General features: G+C 46.1%; 1 protein-coding gene and 1 pseudogene across 1 annotated transcript in view; one reads left to right on the top strand and one right to left on the bottom strand.

Moving 5' to 3' along the window:
- LOC111965616 (putative methyltransferase NSUN7) overlaps positions 1 to 6,481 on the top strand; it is a 45,866-nt gene extending 39,385 nt beyond the window's left edge. Inside the window, 2 exon segments of the mRNA XM_023989769.2 lie at positions 5,128 to 5,404; positions 5,587 to 6,481. Of these exon segments, the coding sequence (XP_023845537.2) occupies positions 5,128 to 5,404; positions 5,587 to 6,062 (753 nt within the window). The 3' untranslated portion in view covers positions 6,063 to 6,481.
- Positions 6,482 to 6,483: 2 nt separating this feature from the next.
- LOC111965480 (amyloid beta precursor protein binding family B member 2-like) overlaps positions 6,484 to 17,664 on the bottom strand; it is a 61,829-nt pseudogene continuing 50,648 nt past the window's right edge.

Below are 17,664 nucleotides of genomic sequence, written 5' to 3'. Positions count from 1 at the left end.
ATCTCCCTTCACTTCCTCTCCCCTTCAACCTCACCTCTCCCGCTTCACCTCTCCTCTCCCCTTCACCTCACCCTCCCCTTCACCTCACCCTCACCTCTCCCCTTCCACCTCCTCACCTCTCCCTTCCACCTCCTCAAACTCTCCCCTTCACTCAACCCATCACTCTCTCCCCTTCATGGATCTCACCTCCCCCTTTCACTTCACCTCACCTCTCCCCTTCCAACCTCACTCCCCCCTTCACCTCACCTCTCCCCTTCACCCACCTCACCTCTCCCCTTCACCTTCTCCTCTCACCCTTCCACCTCACCACTCCCCTTTCACCTCACCCCTCACCTCTCCCTATCTCACTCCTCATCTCCCTTCACCTCTCATCCTCTCCCCTTCACCTCCTCACACTCTTCCCCTTACACCCTACCTCCTCCACCTTCAAAGACTCCCCTCACCTCCTCACCTCACCTCTCCCCTTCACCTCACCTCCCCTCCTTCACCTCACCTCTCCCCTTCACCTCACCTCTCCCCTTCAACCTCACCTCTCCCCTCACTCACTCTCCCTTCACCTCACCTCACCTCTTCCCTTCACCGTCACACTCCCCCTTCACCTCACCTCACCTCTCCCTTCAACCTCACCTCTCCCCTTCACTCACCTCACTCCTCTCCCACAATTCACCCTCCCTCACTCCTCTTCACCTCCTTCACCTCACGAGGTAAAGGGGAAAGGGGGTGAGGTGAGATGAGGTGAAGGGGAGGGGAGAGGAGTTGAGGTGAAGGGGAGAGGAGAGGAGGTGAGGTGAAGGGCAGAGTTAAGACAGTTTGAATGAGAGAGGGAGTAAGCAGAAAGCTGACATCATGGCCTCTGTGTGCGTGACAGAGGGAAAGGCAGAGCTGCAGTTGAGATCAGGTGAAACTGAGAGCAGAGGAGATGACAGGTTCTGGGTCATACCTCTGAGAGAAGGAAGGAAAGAGGGGGAGCGAGAGGAGGGAGGGGGAGGATGGAGAGAACTGAAGGCTAGAAGAAGACTGAGTGTTGAGGCACAGAAATAGGCGGCAGGAATTCTTTCCATCTACTACCTGAGATAGAGTGCGGAGCGAGGGAAGAGGTAGAAGAAGGAGAGAAGAGAGTAAAAGAGACCGTGAGAAAGAGGAAGATCTGAAGGTGAAAAGATCAGCATTGAGGTCATGAAGACAGACATGTACAGCCTTGAAGGTAGAGCTGGAGAACGAAGGAAAGGATCAGAGGAAGCAGACAAGCCTGAGAATAGGTGACCGGAACGAGAGGTTGAGAGGAGGAAGGAGGGAGATGAAAGAAGAGGGCTGCTATGGAGGAGAGAGACAGAGAGACATGGTACTGCCAGGAGGTTTTCATCCAGAGAACCCTATGGAAGAGAAAGTGTATGTTGATATCTGCTTACTTCAGTTCAATGCTGTCATCATTTTGGGGGGGGGAATTCAGTTCAATSCTGTCATGTTTTCCCAGAGTATTATGATGATTGACTTGGCTGTCTATGTTGATGTGGAAGAGTGGAGATGTCTTTCTCTCTCTGTTCTCCTCAGTCTCTCGTCTATTTTCTCTCTCTCCCATTCCCTCAATGCTGTTCCTGTCTTCTTCTTTCACATCAATGTCAACCGAACTCTTTCTTTTTGTTTTACGGTCTCTCTCTCATGTAGTGTCTCATGCAATGTCGATCTATCTCACACTAACCACTCTCACAGATTCCTCTCTCCCTCGTTCTCGCGTTTGCAGTTTCTCTCCATCCCACTCTCTCCTGCAGTTTCTCTCCTCTCTCTCCCTCTGTAAGTGGGTCTTAAGTGAGACTTCAGTCACCGCAGCTGAGCTGTGCATTACTGGGCTTTAGATGCTAAGTGTTGTGCAGTGGAGGAATGATGATGGGGAAGCTACTTTCACAGAGCCACAGCCACTGTACCTCTAGCCTAGCTTCCTGCCTGCGCACCTAGCTTGCTGCATGGCTGCTCACGGTCGGCCAAACAGGCCCCTATAATCCAACTTCCCAAGCATGGCCACATTTAGGATATTTCTCCACATGATAAAACCTGCTCTACTCTACCGTTTACGACACACTGGATTATCAAGCAATTTCCTCTCTCTCTCTCTCTCTCTCGGCGTGTGACAGAGTTCTCTCTCTCTTTCCCTCCGTCCTTCACAGCGTCTGTTCATCCCCCTGTCAGCCATCACATTAATACCTCCACAGACAGGGATGAAAAGACCATCAAACGGCTATAATAGCACCTCAAACAGGCTTCTTTCCACCCCTAATAAACTCAGCTAATCAAAAGTTATTGTGGCACTCTGAAAAGCGCCGTAAAAAYAGCAATTAGATAAGTGTGGGAATGCAGTTTCACTGGGAGCGGGCGTCAGATTGGACCCGGTAAAATCATTTTATGAGGTTTTCATACAAGAACAGCTAGGGACAATAAACTCGGTGTTGAGACTCAAATCAAATCAAATGTTGTCGGTCACATACACGTAGCTAGCAGATGTTATTGCGAGTGTAGCGAAATGCTCGTGCTTCTAGTTCCAACAGTGCAGTAATATCTAACAAGTAATCTAACAATTCCCCAACAACTAATACACACCTAGTGCCGTAATATCTAACACGTAATCTAACAATTCCCCAACAACTACCTAATACACACAAATCTAAAGGGGTGAATGAGAATATGTACATGTAAGTATATGGATGAGCGATGGCCGAGCGGCATAGGCAAGGTGCAGTGGATGGTATAAAATACAGTATATACATGCGACATGAGTAATGTAAGATATGCAAACATTATTAAAGTGGCATTGTTTAAAGTGACTAGTGATCCATCACAGCGTTGACTGGGATGTGTCTGGACTCCTGCAGTGGGACTGTCCACATCACATCACCAGGTTTGCAGCGCTCTTTAAATGTCCCCATATCGAGAGACGATTAGAGTCGTGTCATACACAGGCAGAATTTAGAATCATGTGTGTGTTTGTCTTAGCTTGTAAGTAGAATTGCACAGTAGAGGTAGGAGTTTATATTCTTCCTGGTTATCAGAGGTGCGGTGAGAATGGCATAACTGGGTCAAATAGTTTGTGGTACGGTGAATGTACTTGTTTAGGACCTACACTACCGTTCAAAAGTTTGGAGTCCTTGTTTTTAAAATAACATCAAATTGATCAGAAATACAKTGTAGACATTGTTAATGTTGTAAATGACTATTGTAGCTGGAAACGGCTGATTTTTAATGGCATATCTACACAGAGGCCCATTATCAGCAACCATCACTCTTGTGTTCCAATGGCACGTTGTGTTAGCTAATCCAAGTTGATCATTAGAAAACCCTTTTGCAATTATGTTAGCACAGCTGAAAACTGTTGTTCTGATTRAAGAAGCAATACAACTGGCCTTCTTTAGACTAGTTGAGTATCTGGAGCATCAGCATTTGTGGGTTAGATTACAGGCTCAAAATGGCCAGAAGCAAAGTACTTTCTTCTGAAACTCGTCAGTCTATTATTGTTCTGAGAAATGAAGGTGATTCCATGCGAGACATTGCCAAGAAACTGAAGATCTCGTACAACGCTGTGTACTACTCCCTTCACAGAACAGCACAAACTGGCTCTAACCAGAATAGAAAGAGGAGTGGGAGGCCCCGGTGCACAACTGAGCAAGACGACAAGTACATTAGAGTGTCTAGTTTGAGAAATAGATCCTCACAGGTCCTCAACTGGCAGCTTCGTTAAATAGTACCGGCAAAACAACAGTCGCAACGTCAACAGTGAAGAGGCGACTCCGGGATGCTGGCCTTCTAGGCAGAGTTTCTCTGTCCAGTGTCTGTGTTCTTTTGCCCATCTTAATCTTTTCTTTTTATTGGCCAGTCTTAGATATGGATTTTTCTTTGCAACTCTGCCTAGAAGGCCAGCATCCCGGAGTCGCCTCTTCACTGTTGACGTTGAGACTGGTGTTTTGTGCTTTTCTTTCAAAAACAAGGACATYTCTAAGTGACCCCAAACTTTTGAATGGTAGTGTATGTTGTGTATGGTGGTGTTTGTGGTTTGTTGCTGCACACAAGTTTAGCAGTGTGCACAGGTAGAGAGGATGATTTAAGAGGCTTGAACAGAAGTGATGGGGGATGGGGTGGATGTGAGATTTAAAGGGATGAGGAGGGAGAGAAGAGAAGGAGAGGGGAAAGGGAGGTAAAGGAGGAGAGGGGGAGGGAGAGAATCTGTTGAATAATTCAGCGCCCCCTGTCTGTGTGAGTTAGCATCAACACAGTCTGTGCAACCCCAAAAGACCCTCCCGTACACATCTGCAAAACAACTCAAATGTACACACACACACACAAACACTGAAATACACCACACACCCTTCCTTTCTCTCAGTAAGTGTGAATTATTCAGTTGGTGGGGAGAGGAGAGCTGTGTGGGTTGGTGCTGTGACAGCAGGTGACCCTGCAGCAGGAAGAAAGGACATGGTGCCTCCTCTGCTCTGTTCTCCTCTGCCTCTGCTCTTCTCTCTCCTCCCCTCTGCTCTCTTCTCCTCTGCTCTCTTGCTCCTCTGCTCGCTCTACTCTCCTTTCCAGTGCTCTGCTCCCCGCTCTCTCTTCTCCTTCTCTCTTCTCCTTGCTCTCTCTGTCTCTTCTCTCTCTCTCTCTCTCTCTTCTCTCCTCTGCTCTCTTCTCCTCTACTCTCCTCTGCTCTCTTCTCTCTCTACCTCCTCTCTCTCTTCTCCTTCTCTGCTTTCTCTGCTCTCTCTGCTCTCTTCTCCTCGCTCTGCTCTCCCCTCCTTGCTCTCCTCCTCTCTCCTCTGCTCTCTTCTCCTCTGCTCTCCTCTCCTCTGCTCTCCTCTCCTCTTCTCCTCTGCTCTCCTCTCCCCTGCTCTCCTCTGCTCTCTTCCCTCTCCTCTCCTCTGCTCTCTTCTCCTCTCCTCTGCTCTACTCTGCTCTCCTCTCCTCTGCTCTCTAAAGTACTAACAGCTTAATTGACGCTCATAAAACACTCATCTTTACATTGTATTTTCTTTACTTGCACTTTGCATTGCAAAGTACTGATTATCCAACCTCTTTTGCCAAAAATGATCACATGGTTTAAACTTGTTCCAGTAATCTCCCTCCCAGACTCTCTCCATGTTCCTTTCCTGACAGCCCGACCTGGAAGAGATCGAGTCTGCACAGGAAGTGCTTGCCAGGGCAGCAGCCACGGGCCTATTGGACGGGATCGATTCCAACAATCCAACCAGGAAGGAGAGGCGTGGCCGACAGACCCACCAGGCACCAATCAGTCACGCCCGCTCAGCTCATACACGCCCACACGCCACYGCCAGCAGCCAATCCAGAGTCATGGAGTTCCTAAACCGTGAGACCAAGGGTAGTAGCTCCACCCCTACGGTGGGGTCGACCAATGGAGGTCTGTCGCAACGAGGTCAGTTCATTCACACACACAGTTTCACTCCTAACACACGCATACTCAACTGCTCTGTATGTGTCGTACTAGTCCAAAGGCCAAGAGCTATTTCAGTCTCTCTTCTCCATCTCTTCCTTTCGCCTCCTTCCTCTCTCTCTCACACTCCGCCATCCCCCTCTTCCTCTTTCTCTGTCCTCTAGGTAAAGCCAAGCCTGCTCGCCGACGCCCTCCCAAGCCCTGCCTCTCTAACAGTTCCTCCTACACCTCCCCTTACTCCGCCCCTAACCCCGCCTCCAGCCTCTCCAGGAAGAATCAGACCCGCCTCATCAACACTGCAGCCGCATACAACAACCGCCTCTCGCCTACCGCCACAGACCCCAACCCCCCTGCTGCCCCTCTCACCACAGCCCCCTTCGCCCCCCTGGTCCACCCTGGCCCCCCTAAGGGACGTCAGGAGGTGCTGCGCCCCGTGGCCCTCACCCTGCCCCCGGTCCTGTTCCCTGGGTACTCCCCCCCGGCCAGACAGATCCGGAACCTCCCTCCGCCCCCCCAGAGGTCCAACCCCACCCTGGCCTACTACCAGTGGAAGACCTCACCCTCCCAGGTGCCCCTGATCAAGTCCTCTGGTAGTGTCAACGAAAAGCCTGTCGTCAAACACCCTCGCCCCTGGCTCTGACACAGCACACAGGACAATACTTTAGGCAAATACACACAGATACACCCTCAAATACTGAAGACAAAAAACACACTACCATACACTGAAATATAGAAGACATGTTACACACACACACACATATATATACACACACATATATATATATATATATACACACATACAAGTTACATTCACACACAGTGTCCATAGTGCTGTCACTACTATAGTTTTAAAAAACAATAAAGCACCTTTAAAGTAATTTCACTTTAATACTTTTTGTATGTGTCATAAAACAAGTATGCCATAGTCAAGTATGCCATCCTCAAGTATACAGTAATTGTATATTTTTACAGTAGTGCCAATTACCAAATATGTGATTTCATGACTTCAATGACTTGACGCATTACATGAGAAAATAAACCTGCACTTTCAAGACCTTCCCTTGTTTTGGTATTGCATTTATTTTCACAACAGATTACAATTACATGGTGTAGAGATGAGTGAAGAACAGAGCACATGAATCACACTATTTTCACGTATGTTTTTAACGTTGGAGTGGATTGCATTCACAGAGTTGAGTTAGAGTGTAGAGAGGTGTTCCTGGGTCCTAAAGGAGACAGTGGGCGGTCAGCTCTCCATAGTTTGGTGAACGTGTGTGTGTGTGTGTGTGTGTGTGTGTGTGTGGGGGGACAGGTTTAGATAGTCTGGTGGGGTTAGGCTTTTGTGCAGAGCACCTATCTCCATAATGACACCCTCCTCAGTAACTTCTCTCTCCAATGATGATCCATCTCTATCTCTCCCCTCACATTCAGATTACAGACACATGAAATACCAACACCACCCCATTCCTCCCTCTCACCTCTCATCTCCAACCTGGGGTACAATCATTACTTTACAATAAGTATAGTACAATCCGAGCACCCCTCAAGGGAGACATTGGTTCAGTCCGTTATGTGAGCCAGATGGGATGGAATACATTGGTTCCCATGCTCTGTGCACTTCCTGTATCTGTTAGGACATCATGGCTGTCTAGTCCGTCACATGACACGTCTCTGTTGGAGTCTGGGGCTCAAAGGTTACCAGGTCGGGTAGAACAGCTGGATGGCGGCGATTGGTCAGTGGCCTTGTCCGTAGCGATCGGCTTTTGCCATAAGCATGTCCCGTTTCCACGTCAACGAGACAGACGTCTTAAAGAGACCATTGTGTGTGTGTGTGTCCCGTTCTGGAATGCTACTCAGTTTGGCACTGCGATGGGAACAGGGCTGCTCTCACTGTGTACAAGAAGTACAAAAAASGGGTAGATAAACAAACACACATTCAGTGTGGGCTTCCTGATGCAACAAAGCCAGCACTCAATGGGGATTGTTTCTTTTTCTCATGTATGTCCAGTGTGTCTCATTATTAGCCTGCGTCACAGAAAGCAATTTGGACGCAATTTAAATCGCATGCAACATCCAATCCTGTTATGTATCACATMATGGKTTCATAAATTATTTGTTTATCCAAATGTTTGGTAATTGTAACAGCATCGATATAGACAAAAATGCTGGCTGTACAATTTAGTTAGCTAGAATTTTGCCTATTGCCAAATCTGTTTTTACCCAGCTCTCGAAAACTCAAGACGGCATTCTGCCTTCTCCCTACAGTTTTCAGCCTTTCGCTTAGCCCACGACTGGYTCATGTTGACTACAATCCYGACGCTGTGTTTAGACGTTTAGAAACGTCAATAATCAAGGCTTTCAAARCATGTGGCCCTTGTCTTTCATCAGAAGAGAAAGAATCCTTCAAATAAAAAAAGATACACTTACAGTAGCAAGGTGTGTATCAAATTAACCTTTTTATTTTTTATTTTATTATTTCTCGATGATATGAAAGATAAGGTCCTTACGCTTCCAAAACCGTACCGCAAGCGACTCGTGTTAATGTTCAGATTGAGCATCGGGGCTCTTAACAAAACTCCCCCGTAGAGAAGACGCCTTCATCCAATAAGTCTTATGTATAATGTAATGGAACTGAGAATCATGATCAAGGGCTATGTTTTACCAAGCCAGCTAGCTAAATAAGCTAGCAACGAGCTAACCTAGCTAGCGCAGTTCATGTTGGAGAATTTCAGTTGAAACAGCACAGATAAAGGTCTGGGTTCACTTTTAAAATGACATTTATTGACTGCCAGAGCATGTACGTAAGCCATGACTAGACAATTTTTTCGGACATTTGGCATGTCTCTTTTGTTGTGGTTTGCRACAGCATTTACAGCTGTGTTGACACGACAACCGGGTCAGAGTTCCGTACGGAACGATATGACGAGTCATGTAAACTTTTTTTTCTGCTCACTGATTGGACACCGCATACAGTCAGTTGCGTGAAATAGGATTCATTTCTATCTTGCGGTGCAATGCAACTAAGTTGCAGGCCCCAAAACATTTGGGGGGTGACACACTGTGCAACACAGGTGCAACTTTGTTGCAAGCAACATAAATTGTATCCAGAATGCTTTGTGTGACATCGGCTTAATACTCCATACAGCTCAGTAGTAATAATACTCCACAAGACGAGGCAGTGCCTGGTGAGGACAGCTGTGGCCTGGCTAAAGTAGGCAAGTCTCGCTATGACACAGCAGAGTTCAAAGCTCAATGGAAAGTTCCACTAGTGATGACCCAAATTAACAGCACATCATTCTGCTGTAGCTTGGCCTTCCTCTTCTTCTTCTGCAGATTAGTTCACTTTTTATTATTTTGAGCAGATACAYATTTCCAGATCCATTCCTCCTTTGGTCTGCCCAGTGGTGTTAAGTTAACATGTATGTACATCGTTGGTTACCATGGCTGGTATTGGTTAGGAGTGGTTGTAGGTCGTAGTTGTGGCGATAGTGTGAGTGACAAAGCCAGGGGCTGTGGTAGGGGGTGTGGTCAGTGAGCTGTCCGTCATTGCTGAGGCAGTTCTGAGGGCGTTTTCTTTGTTTTCAGAGTGTCTATGAGAGACTGGACGCCACGCTTCACGCTGGTGGTCACCCGGCGYGTCACCGAGTCGGGGGGCGGGGAGGAGGAGCCAGCTCTCTGGGAGGGGGGGCGTGCCACCAGACACTTCTGATACCGCAGCTGAGGAGGGGAGGAGGAAGGGGGGGGGGAGGAAAGTACATCAGTCTAACTCAACCACAACACTAACTCTAGCTTCATGTCCACGTCCTGGTTCAACCCTAAATGCAAGAACGAGGATAAGCAGACAATGTATATATACAGTATGTGTGTACACACAGTAGGTTTGAGTAGGAGTCTCACCACACAAGCAGCCTGCACGGCCTCAGACACACTGCCAGCGTTGGGGTCACACCAGAACACGTGGCACTGGAAGTGCTGGTTCCCAGAGTCCATRACGAAAGCAAAGGTGTGGATGTCCCGGCCCACTCCCATGAAGGACAGGAAACGCACGCGGCACTCCACCAGCACTTCCTCCTCCTCTTCCTGTCCAGGGGACCAATGGTTATAGAATATAGGGAATATTCAGGTAGAAATGAAGACATGTTTTTTGTCATGATGAGGGCAATGGGTCAAAGCAAGAAAAGCCAGGTTGGTTAAGATGAAATCAATATCTACAGTAGGTTTCAGTCCAGGCGGATTAGATGTGAATCTGTTGYTTCACATGCGGTTGCCAAATGGATAACAAATGAAAATCATGAATGTGGTAAAGCGATTCAGAGATAATCCACAGGTAAGTGAAGAAAATATGCTACTTGCCTTCTCCTTGATGACAGCCACGGTGGCGTCAGCCACACTCAGTATGACAGGGGTCCAGTCCTCTTTTCCTGTGGAGGACACCAGGCTCTCTATAGCCCCGTTGATGATGTCCATACCTGGAGAGAGGGAGGGACGGAGAGGCAGTGAGGGAGAGAGGGAGGAAAGAGAGAGGTGAAACCTGAGTTTGTTTTCTAACTCCAGTGGAGTGGTGGTCGGTGCCGTTTAAGATGAGGGAGGACGATTATTTTCATATTCCATTCACCCAGTTCAATATAACATTGATAGATTTTGACTACTACATGATACTCACATTTTCCCTGTAACCATCATGAGGTTGTTACAATTTAGCCTATGAATAAAAGTTTACAACATAGGTGCACAGGTCGAGAGAAAATGTTTAAATAATCAAGGTGACAGACAGTGACTCATTTAATACCGCCTTGCACACTTTTGACTGKATCTAGCTGATCTAGGGTGTAATCATTAGTCCAACAATTGCCAACAAGAGTTTMTATTGAACGAATTCAGGTATGTTTAGCCCCGTTTCGTTCCGTTTGCTTCTGTTTAAGAAACGTTTTTAAACAGAATTTGGTGGTATGAATACACCTCTGATCACATGCAAACACAGTTCACTTTCATAGCAGCCACATACAAACAGCATGATCACTTGCTCGTTGTATTCCTTCTCGCATCAACACGCTCTCCTCCTCTCACCTTTTCCCTCCGCTTGTGGACTTCAGTTCACAACACATCAGCTGTCTGTGACCAGGCAAACGTTCCAAGCCAAACCTTCATATCATAATTGCTAACAACTACACACAGCCTACGTCTTTGTCCCCATATTAGCTAATGTCATAGTCAATATAGCAACTAGAATTAACGCGTTAGTAAACCCGCTACAATCATGCAGTGTACAGTCAGAAAGCAGTTCAGCAGTTACACCGGTGGCAATAAATTAATAAAGCCAAAAGCTTACTTTGACTTGGAAGAGTTTCTGTGTGGGATAGCAATAGCCAGCAAGCTAACATAGCATCCCTCTCTGTTTGAGCCGGGTGTTTGAGTAGTCTAAACTGGCTAGATCCATAAACTAGCTAAGCAAGTGAAAGTGAAAAAAATACTATGAGAAATATAGCTTTCTTTCCCTCTCTCTCTTGCTTCTCTTTCATTTTAGAATAATTTAATTTGTTCAAAACTGTTCAGCTATTGTCTGTCTCTTTCAGTCAACTACTCACCACATTGTATGCACTGCAGTGCTAGCTAGCTATATCTTATTTCAGTACTAGATTAATTATCTGATCCTTTGATTGGGTAGACAACATGTCAGTTCCTGCTGCAAGAGCTCTGATAGGTTGGAGGACATCCTCCGTAAGTTGTCAGAATTACTGTGTAAGTCTATGGAAGGGGGTGAAAACCAGGAACCTGTCACGCCCTGGCCTTAGTATTCTTTGTTTTCTTTATTATTTTAGTTAGGTCAGGGTGTGACATGGGTATTTATGTGGGTTTTTGTAGTGTCCAGGGTGATTGTAAGGTTTAGGGGGTTTATTTAGAGTAGTTGGCTTTATGTTTAGTATAGTTGTCTAGCTGTGTCTATGTTGTGTGTAGTTGTCTAGGAAAGTCTATGGTTGCCTGAATGGGTTCCCAATTAGAGACAGCTGGTTTCTGTTGTCTCTGATTGGGAGCCATATTTAAGGTAGCCATAGGCTTTAGTTTGTGGTGGGGAATTGTCTATGTAGAACGTTTGTAGCCTTTGTGTGTGCACTACGTTATTTAGCTTCACGATCGTTTGTTGTTTTGGTAGTTTGTAAGTGTTTTTGTTTCGTTTTGCCTTCTTCAATAATAAAGAGAAGATGGCTTATTTTCCTCATGCTGCGTTTTGGTCCGAATCTCTTCTACACGATCGTGACAGAACCTCCTAGGTTTTGTATTGAAATCAATGTACCCAGAAGAGGACGGAAGCTAGCTGTCCTCCGGCTACACCATGGTGCTACCCTACAGAGTGCTGTTGAGGCTACCGTAGACCTTCATAGCAAAACAGTGTGTTTTAATAAATTATTTGATGACGTGAATATATTTAGTATAGTTCAATCTAAAAAGGATAACTTTAATGTTTCACTATTTAGATTTTTTTTGGTCGTCTCCTTCCTCCTCTGAGGAGCCTCCACTGCTCCAGTATGTGTACGGACCATGATTAACGGAACAATTCAGGTGGTTAGGTACGGCTGTATATGTAGCGTCCTTACTTCTCTTACCTATGGGGCGAGACACAGACGTCATCCCCAGGTAGTTCACATTGAACTTCTGCACCAGCTCAGTCTTTGGGACGGGAAACTCTGTGGGAGAAAACACACATCAGAMACCAAAGATGCATGCACACACACCACACACCACACACTACAAAGGATGTCCGAGCAGACTCAGGCAAAGAAATGTCCAAACAGGCTTGTTAGTCTAAAATACAAAAATAAAACAGATTCTTGTGTGAATATTTGAATATTTCAGATGCTGTTGCATCTAATTAGGTCATATGAAAAAACAACTAAAAATGGTTATTCATACAACTGTGCAGAACTTCAGAGGGGCTGGTTTGATAAACGCTCGGCTCAAAAACAAATGTATTTACAGGGTGGCCTAAAGGTCCGGGAAGTCTTCTATCCCTCTCTCCATCCTAACACAGAGAAGAGTTTAAATACCAACACCCCGGATAAACAGGAGTCAGTCTACTTCCTATTACACTCTCCCTGAGGGTCGGGGAGAAACAAGGGATGGAATGAAAGGAGGGGAGAGACAGTGGGGGGGTCTGGTAGTGGAGTGCACAGGCGGTTTGGTTGTAGCGAGTGAGCGATGTTCGTCCAATGAGCGCTTTGATCTCTCAACAGGGGTTGCTGAGCGTTAGGGCTGGCCACGACTCAACACTAATTGGCTTTTAATGAGGCGAGCTGCTCCTGTGAGCTCAGAGCCCATCCACGTTTTTTTACTCGATGCACAGAATAAAAGTATTTCCCCCGTAGTCAGCAGATCCTGACACAAAAGCTGAAGTTATGGGATGAATTGTTATTTTATTATCTATAATAATTGGTTTAGTACTTTTGGTAATGTGTCATGAGATGTTGTACTGTTGTCAGCATAATTCAGGCTTAAGTGAACCAAGCACAGCTTTTTCATTAACAAGTGTTTGCATTCAGTTCTGGATTCATAAGGGGCCTTTTCTTCATTTGCAGTGAAACACTCTCATGAAATACATACAGAGGGAGAAACAAATCAAGTTAATGCTCAACTCCAATTCCGTAAGCAGATCACTATTAATGAATAGTACCTGTGTGTGTGTGTGTGTGTGTGTGTGTGTGTGTGTGTGTGTGTGTGTGTGTGTGTGTGTGTGTGTGTGTGTGNTGTGTGTGTGTGTGTGTGTGTGTGTGTGTGTGTGTGTGTGTGTGTGTGTGTGTGTGTGTGTGTGTGTCACCAAGCCCCTTACCCTGGAGAGGAACATCGGAGCCTGTTTGGGATGAGCTGCCGGCAGCAGCTTTGGCACTCTTCCTCTCAGCCATAATCTGGAGGTAGAGAGGAGTGGGGGAGAGAGGGAGAGTCAGACAGGGGAAGAGAGGGGTAAAGGAGGGGGGATAAGATGGTAATGTTAAACAAAGAAATTCAAAGCGTTTAAACTTCAAACTCAGAAAGAAGCACAAGCCATTATGTGTTCTTTGAACTAAAATGTAGAAATATTTCCTAAGGAATGAATCTCTCCCCCATTTCTCTTCTCGATCTCTTCGTGTTCTTATACTGCAGCAGAGCAGCCACGCTCCTTAAGAAGAGGGCACGGTAATGTGCTGCACTCCCTTCGAGATAGTTGATTAATTGTAGGTGTCATTAATCAAAGTCTATGGTGAGTCTGCAACTCTCTGCTCACAGGGGAACAAACACACACACACACACGTATGTATGTACGCAGGCAGGCAGGCACACACACACACACACACACACACACACACAGCACACCAACAGAGGCTGAGGTCAGTAAGTTTTCACACTGCAGTAGGAATTGTTTTAAATAGACAATGTGGAGTGTAGGACTTATTTACTAGTGCACAATGAGTGACTGTTTGGGATTATTCATTTACTTCTGTATGGGACTGCCAGGCCAACAACGTATTGAGTAAGAGCTGAGAAACACTGAGACAAGATGTAGAGCTTTTTTCCAAAGTGGGTCACCATCTCTCTTGTCAGAGTGCAGATCACAAACAACAGACAAGAAGACTACCTTTTATTTTGCTGAGTGAATTGTCCTTTTCAAGGTCATGCCTGGTCTAAAGCCTACAGACCGTCGAAGCTGGCAGTGTCTAGAACAGTGAAACTGGTCTAGTCTCCATGTGCATGATACATTCATAATGAACAAGACATTCAGCAGGGACTGGGAATGAGTAGTAGCAGTTTAGCATTCTCTCCTCGTCACTGCTACATAACGAGCGTAGTTTACGCCTTTCAGGGCTAGCACTTCCTTAACCCTGAGTGGGGTTAAAACACTCCCCCACCCTCCCCTCAACCTCACAACCGCCCGCCCGCCCCAGGGCAGATCTAACGGTGTTGTTGGTGACGGGTACACACACTGTATAAGCAGGATTGCAATGTGATCAAAATGAGGTGTGTACTTCTTTCTGCTCCCTCGACTTGAATTCAATGGACAGAACATTTCTGTGAGAATGTACTGTCTGTTTGTATCTACTTCCTGTGTCTGGAATGGCAGGCCCACTCACCTTGGAACAGATTTCGTGGAGACTCGTTGCTATGGCTTCTGCAGGGGTATCACATCGAAACACATGACATTTCAACACCCGCGTGGTTTTGTCTCTCGCCACATAGGCAAAGTCCCTATAGAACAGATAGAAGATATCATATGAGACATGAATATGTGTCATATTTACATGTATGTATATGGCAGGTAATTAAATAAATTAGATTAGCATCTGCATATTTTGACATTATGAATTTTGGTGAAAGGCATGGGATAGTATACAGAAGTTTCCACTACTACTACTATGAAATTCATACACCTTGACTTTTTCCACATTTTGTTAGGTTACAGACTTATTCAAAAAAAAAWWAAATTGTTTTTCCCCCCCTCATCAATCTACACACAATACCCCATAATGACAAAGCAAACAGGTTAAGAATGTTTGCTAATTTATAAAAATTTAAAAAATATATATCACATTTACATAAGTAATCAGACCCTTTACTCAGTACTTTGTTGAAGCCGCTTTGGCAACAATTACAGCCTTGAGTCTTCTTGGGTATGACGCTACAAGCTTGGCACACCTGTATTTGTGGAGTGTCTCCCATTCTTCTCTCCAGATCCTCTCAAGCTCTGGCAGGTTGGATGGGGAGCGTCGTCTCTCCAGAGATGTTCGATTGGGTTCTAGTCCAGGCTCTGGATGGGCCACTCAAGGACATTCAGGGACTTGTCCCGAAGCCACTCCTGCATTGTCTTGGGTGTGTGCTTAGGGTCGTTGTCCTGTTGGAAGGTGAACCGTTCCCCCAGTCTGATGTCCTGAGCGCTCTGGAGCAGGTTTTCATCAAGGATCTCTCTGTACTTTGCTCCGTTCATCTTTGCCTCGATCCTGACTAGWCTCCCAGTCCCTGCCGCTGAAATACACCCCTACAGCATGATGCTGCCACCACCATGCTTCACCATAGGGATGGTGCCAGGTTTCCTTAAGACGTGACGCTTGGCATTCAGGCTAAAGAGTTGAATCTTGGTTTCATCAGACCAGAGAATCTTGTTTCTCATGATCTGAGAGTCTTTAGGTGCCTTTTGGCAAACTCCAAGAGGGCTGTCGTGCCTTTTAGGCTTCCGTCTGGCCACTCTACCAAGAAGGTTCTCCCATCTCCACAGAGGAACTCTAGAGCTCTGTCAGAGTGACCATCGGGTTCTTGCTCACCTCCCTGACCAAGGCCCTTCTCCCCCGATTTCTCAGTTTGGCCGAGTGGGCAGCTCTAGGAAGAGTCTTGGTGGTTCCAAACTTCTTCCATTTAAAAATGATGGAGGCCACTGTGTTCTTGGGGACCTTCAATGCTGTTTTGGTACCAATCCTGTCTAGGAGCTCTATGCACAATTCCTTCGATCTCATGGCTTGGTGTTTGCTCTGACATGCACTGTCAGCTGTGGGACCTTATATAGACAGGTGTGTGCCTTTCCAAATCATGTCCAATCAATTGAATTTACCACAGGTGGACTCCAATCAAGTTGTAGAAACATCTACACACTCGTTGCACTGCACGACAGCAGAGTCCGAGGTCAGTACGTTTCCCTCTGCAGTAGGAACTGTGTTTAAATAGACAACGTGGAGTGAGACACTGATTTACTGATGCACACCGCAAATGAGTCACTTTGTTTGGGGCCGCGGATGATTCTTTTAATTCTGTCTGGGACTGCTAAACCAACAAATGATTGATTAAGAGCTGAGAAACACTGAGAAAAGACATGGTGACTCTTTTCAAAGTAGGTCACCATCTCCTTGATCGAACTGTAGATCATCCTCGCCAGGCTAATATTCTTATATTTTGTTGGAGTCAAGTGTTCTTCTCAAGGTCATGTTATGGTCTCAACCCTACAGACCTGCCCTGATTGTCAATGTCTGAAACAGTAGTCCGGGGATGTTTTAGAGTATGGTAAAGGAACAGGACATTCTGACTCAGTTACACACAGAGCTAGCACTCCCTAACCCTGAGAGGATTAACCCCCACATTAAAAACTGCCAACTGCCCTGGGCCAGAGAGTGGTGTTGCTCGGGGTACACATACTGTAAGCAGGATTACAATGCTTCCTTCTATTTCTTCGACTTGAGTAGGGAAACTCACTTCAGTAACGTTTCACTGTGAAGATAGACTTCTGTGAAAAGGCAGGACATTTATATTGAGCGTGTCTGTCTGAGTCTCCTTCGTCTCTGTCTGAAACGGCAGGCCCACTCACCTTGGAACAGATTTCGTGGAGACTCGTTGCTATGGCTTCTGCAGGGGTTCACATCGAAACACATGACATTTCAACACCGGTGGTTTTTGTCTCTCGCCACATAGGCAAAGTCCCTATAGGACGCACAGAAGTATCATATGACATGAATATCGACAGTATATCAATTTTACATGTATGTATATGGCAGATAATTCAGTCAATTAGTGCCTGTATATTTGACCATTGACCATTTGAAAGGCATGGGGTAGAATACAGAGGCTTCCACTAGTAGGAAATCTCTTCTCTGAATTAGTAAAAGGCCAATATATTCCCTGACATGTAATGTATGGTTGAACTATAAATAGAAGTACTTTGTTCACTTGTGTTTCCATAGATGAGCGATGATGAGTGCTTCTTATCCTTAGTGCACAGTTATTATCATACTGGATTATCATTCACTGCCTCAGGAAGATACCTGTGTCTTCTCTAGGGTGCACACACGCACACACGGACACACACACACGCACACACGCACACAGGAAATGCCATGCTGAGAACATCAGACAGTTGCCACATGCCAGAGAGGAGGCAGTGACTCCCAGAAAGAGAGAGAAGAGGAGGAGGCAGAGAGAAGGCGAGAGAAGCAGAGAGAGAGAGAGAGGCAGAGAGAAAGAGGCAGAGAGAGAGAAAGGCAGAGAGAGAGAGAGAGGCAGAGGAGAGAGCGAGAGAGGCAGAGAGAGAGAGAGGCAGAGAGAGAGGCAGAGAGGAGAGAGAGCAGAGAGAGAGAGAGAGGCAGAGAGAGGGAGAGAGAGTTAGAGAGAGAGAGGCAGAGAGAGAGAGAGAGAGAGAGAGAGAGAAGAGAGAGAGGTGGATGGGGAGTGAAATACACCCTGTATACATACACCATCAACAGAGAATCATCAAAGTATGGAGCAGAGAGGGAATCTGA

This window comes from Salvelinus sp. IW2-2015, linkage group LG6.2 (genome assembly GCF_002910315.2).
Source record: "Salvelinus sp. IW2-2015 linkage group LG6.2, ASM291031v2, whole genome shotgun sequence".
In the NCBI taxonomy this organism is placed as follows: domain Eukaryota; kingdom Metazoa; phylum Chordata; class Actinopteri; order Salmoniformes; family Salmonidae; genus Salvelinus; species Salvelinus sp. IW2-2015.
This window is presented reverse-complemented; position numbering and strand designations above follow the sequence as displayed.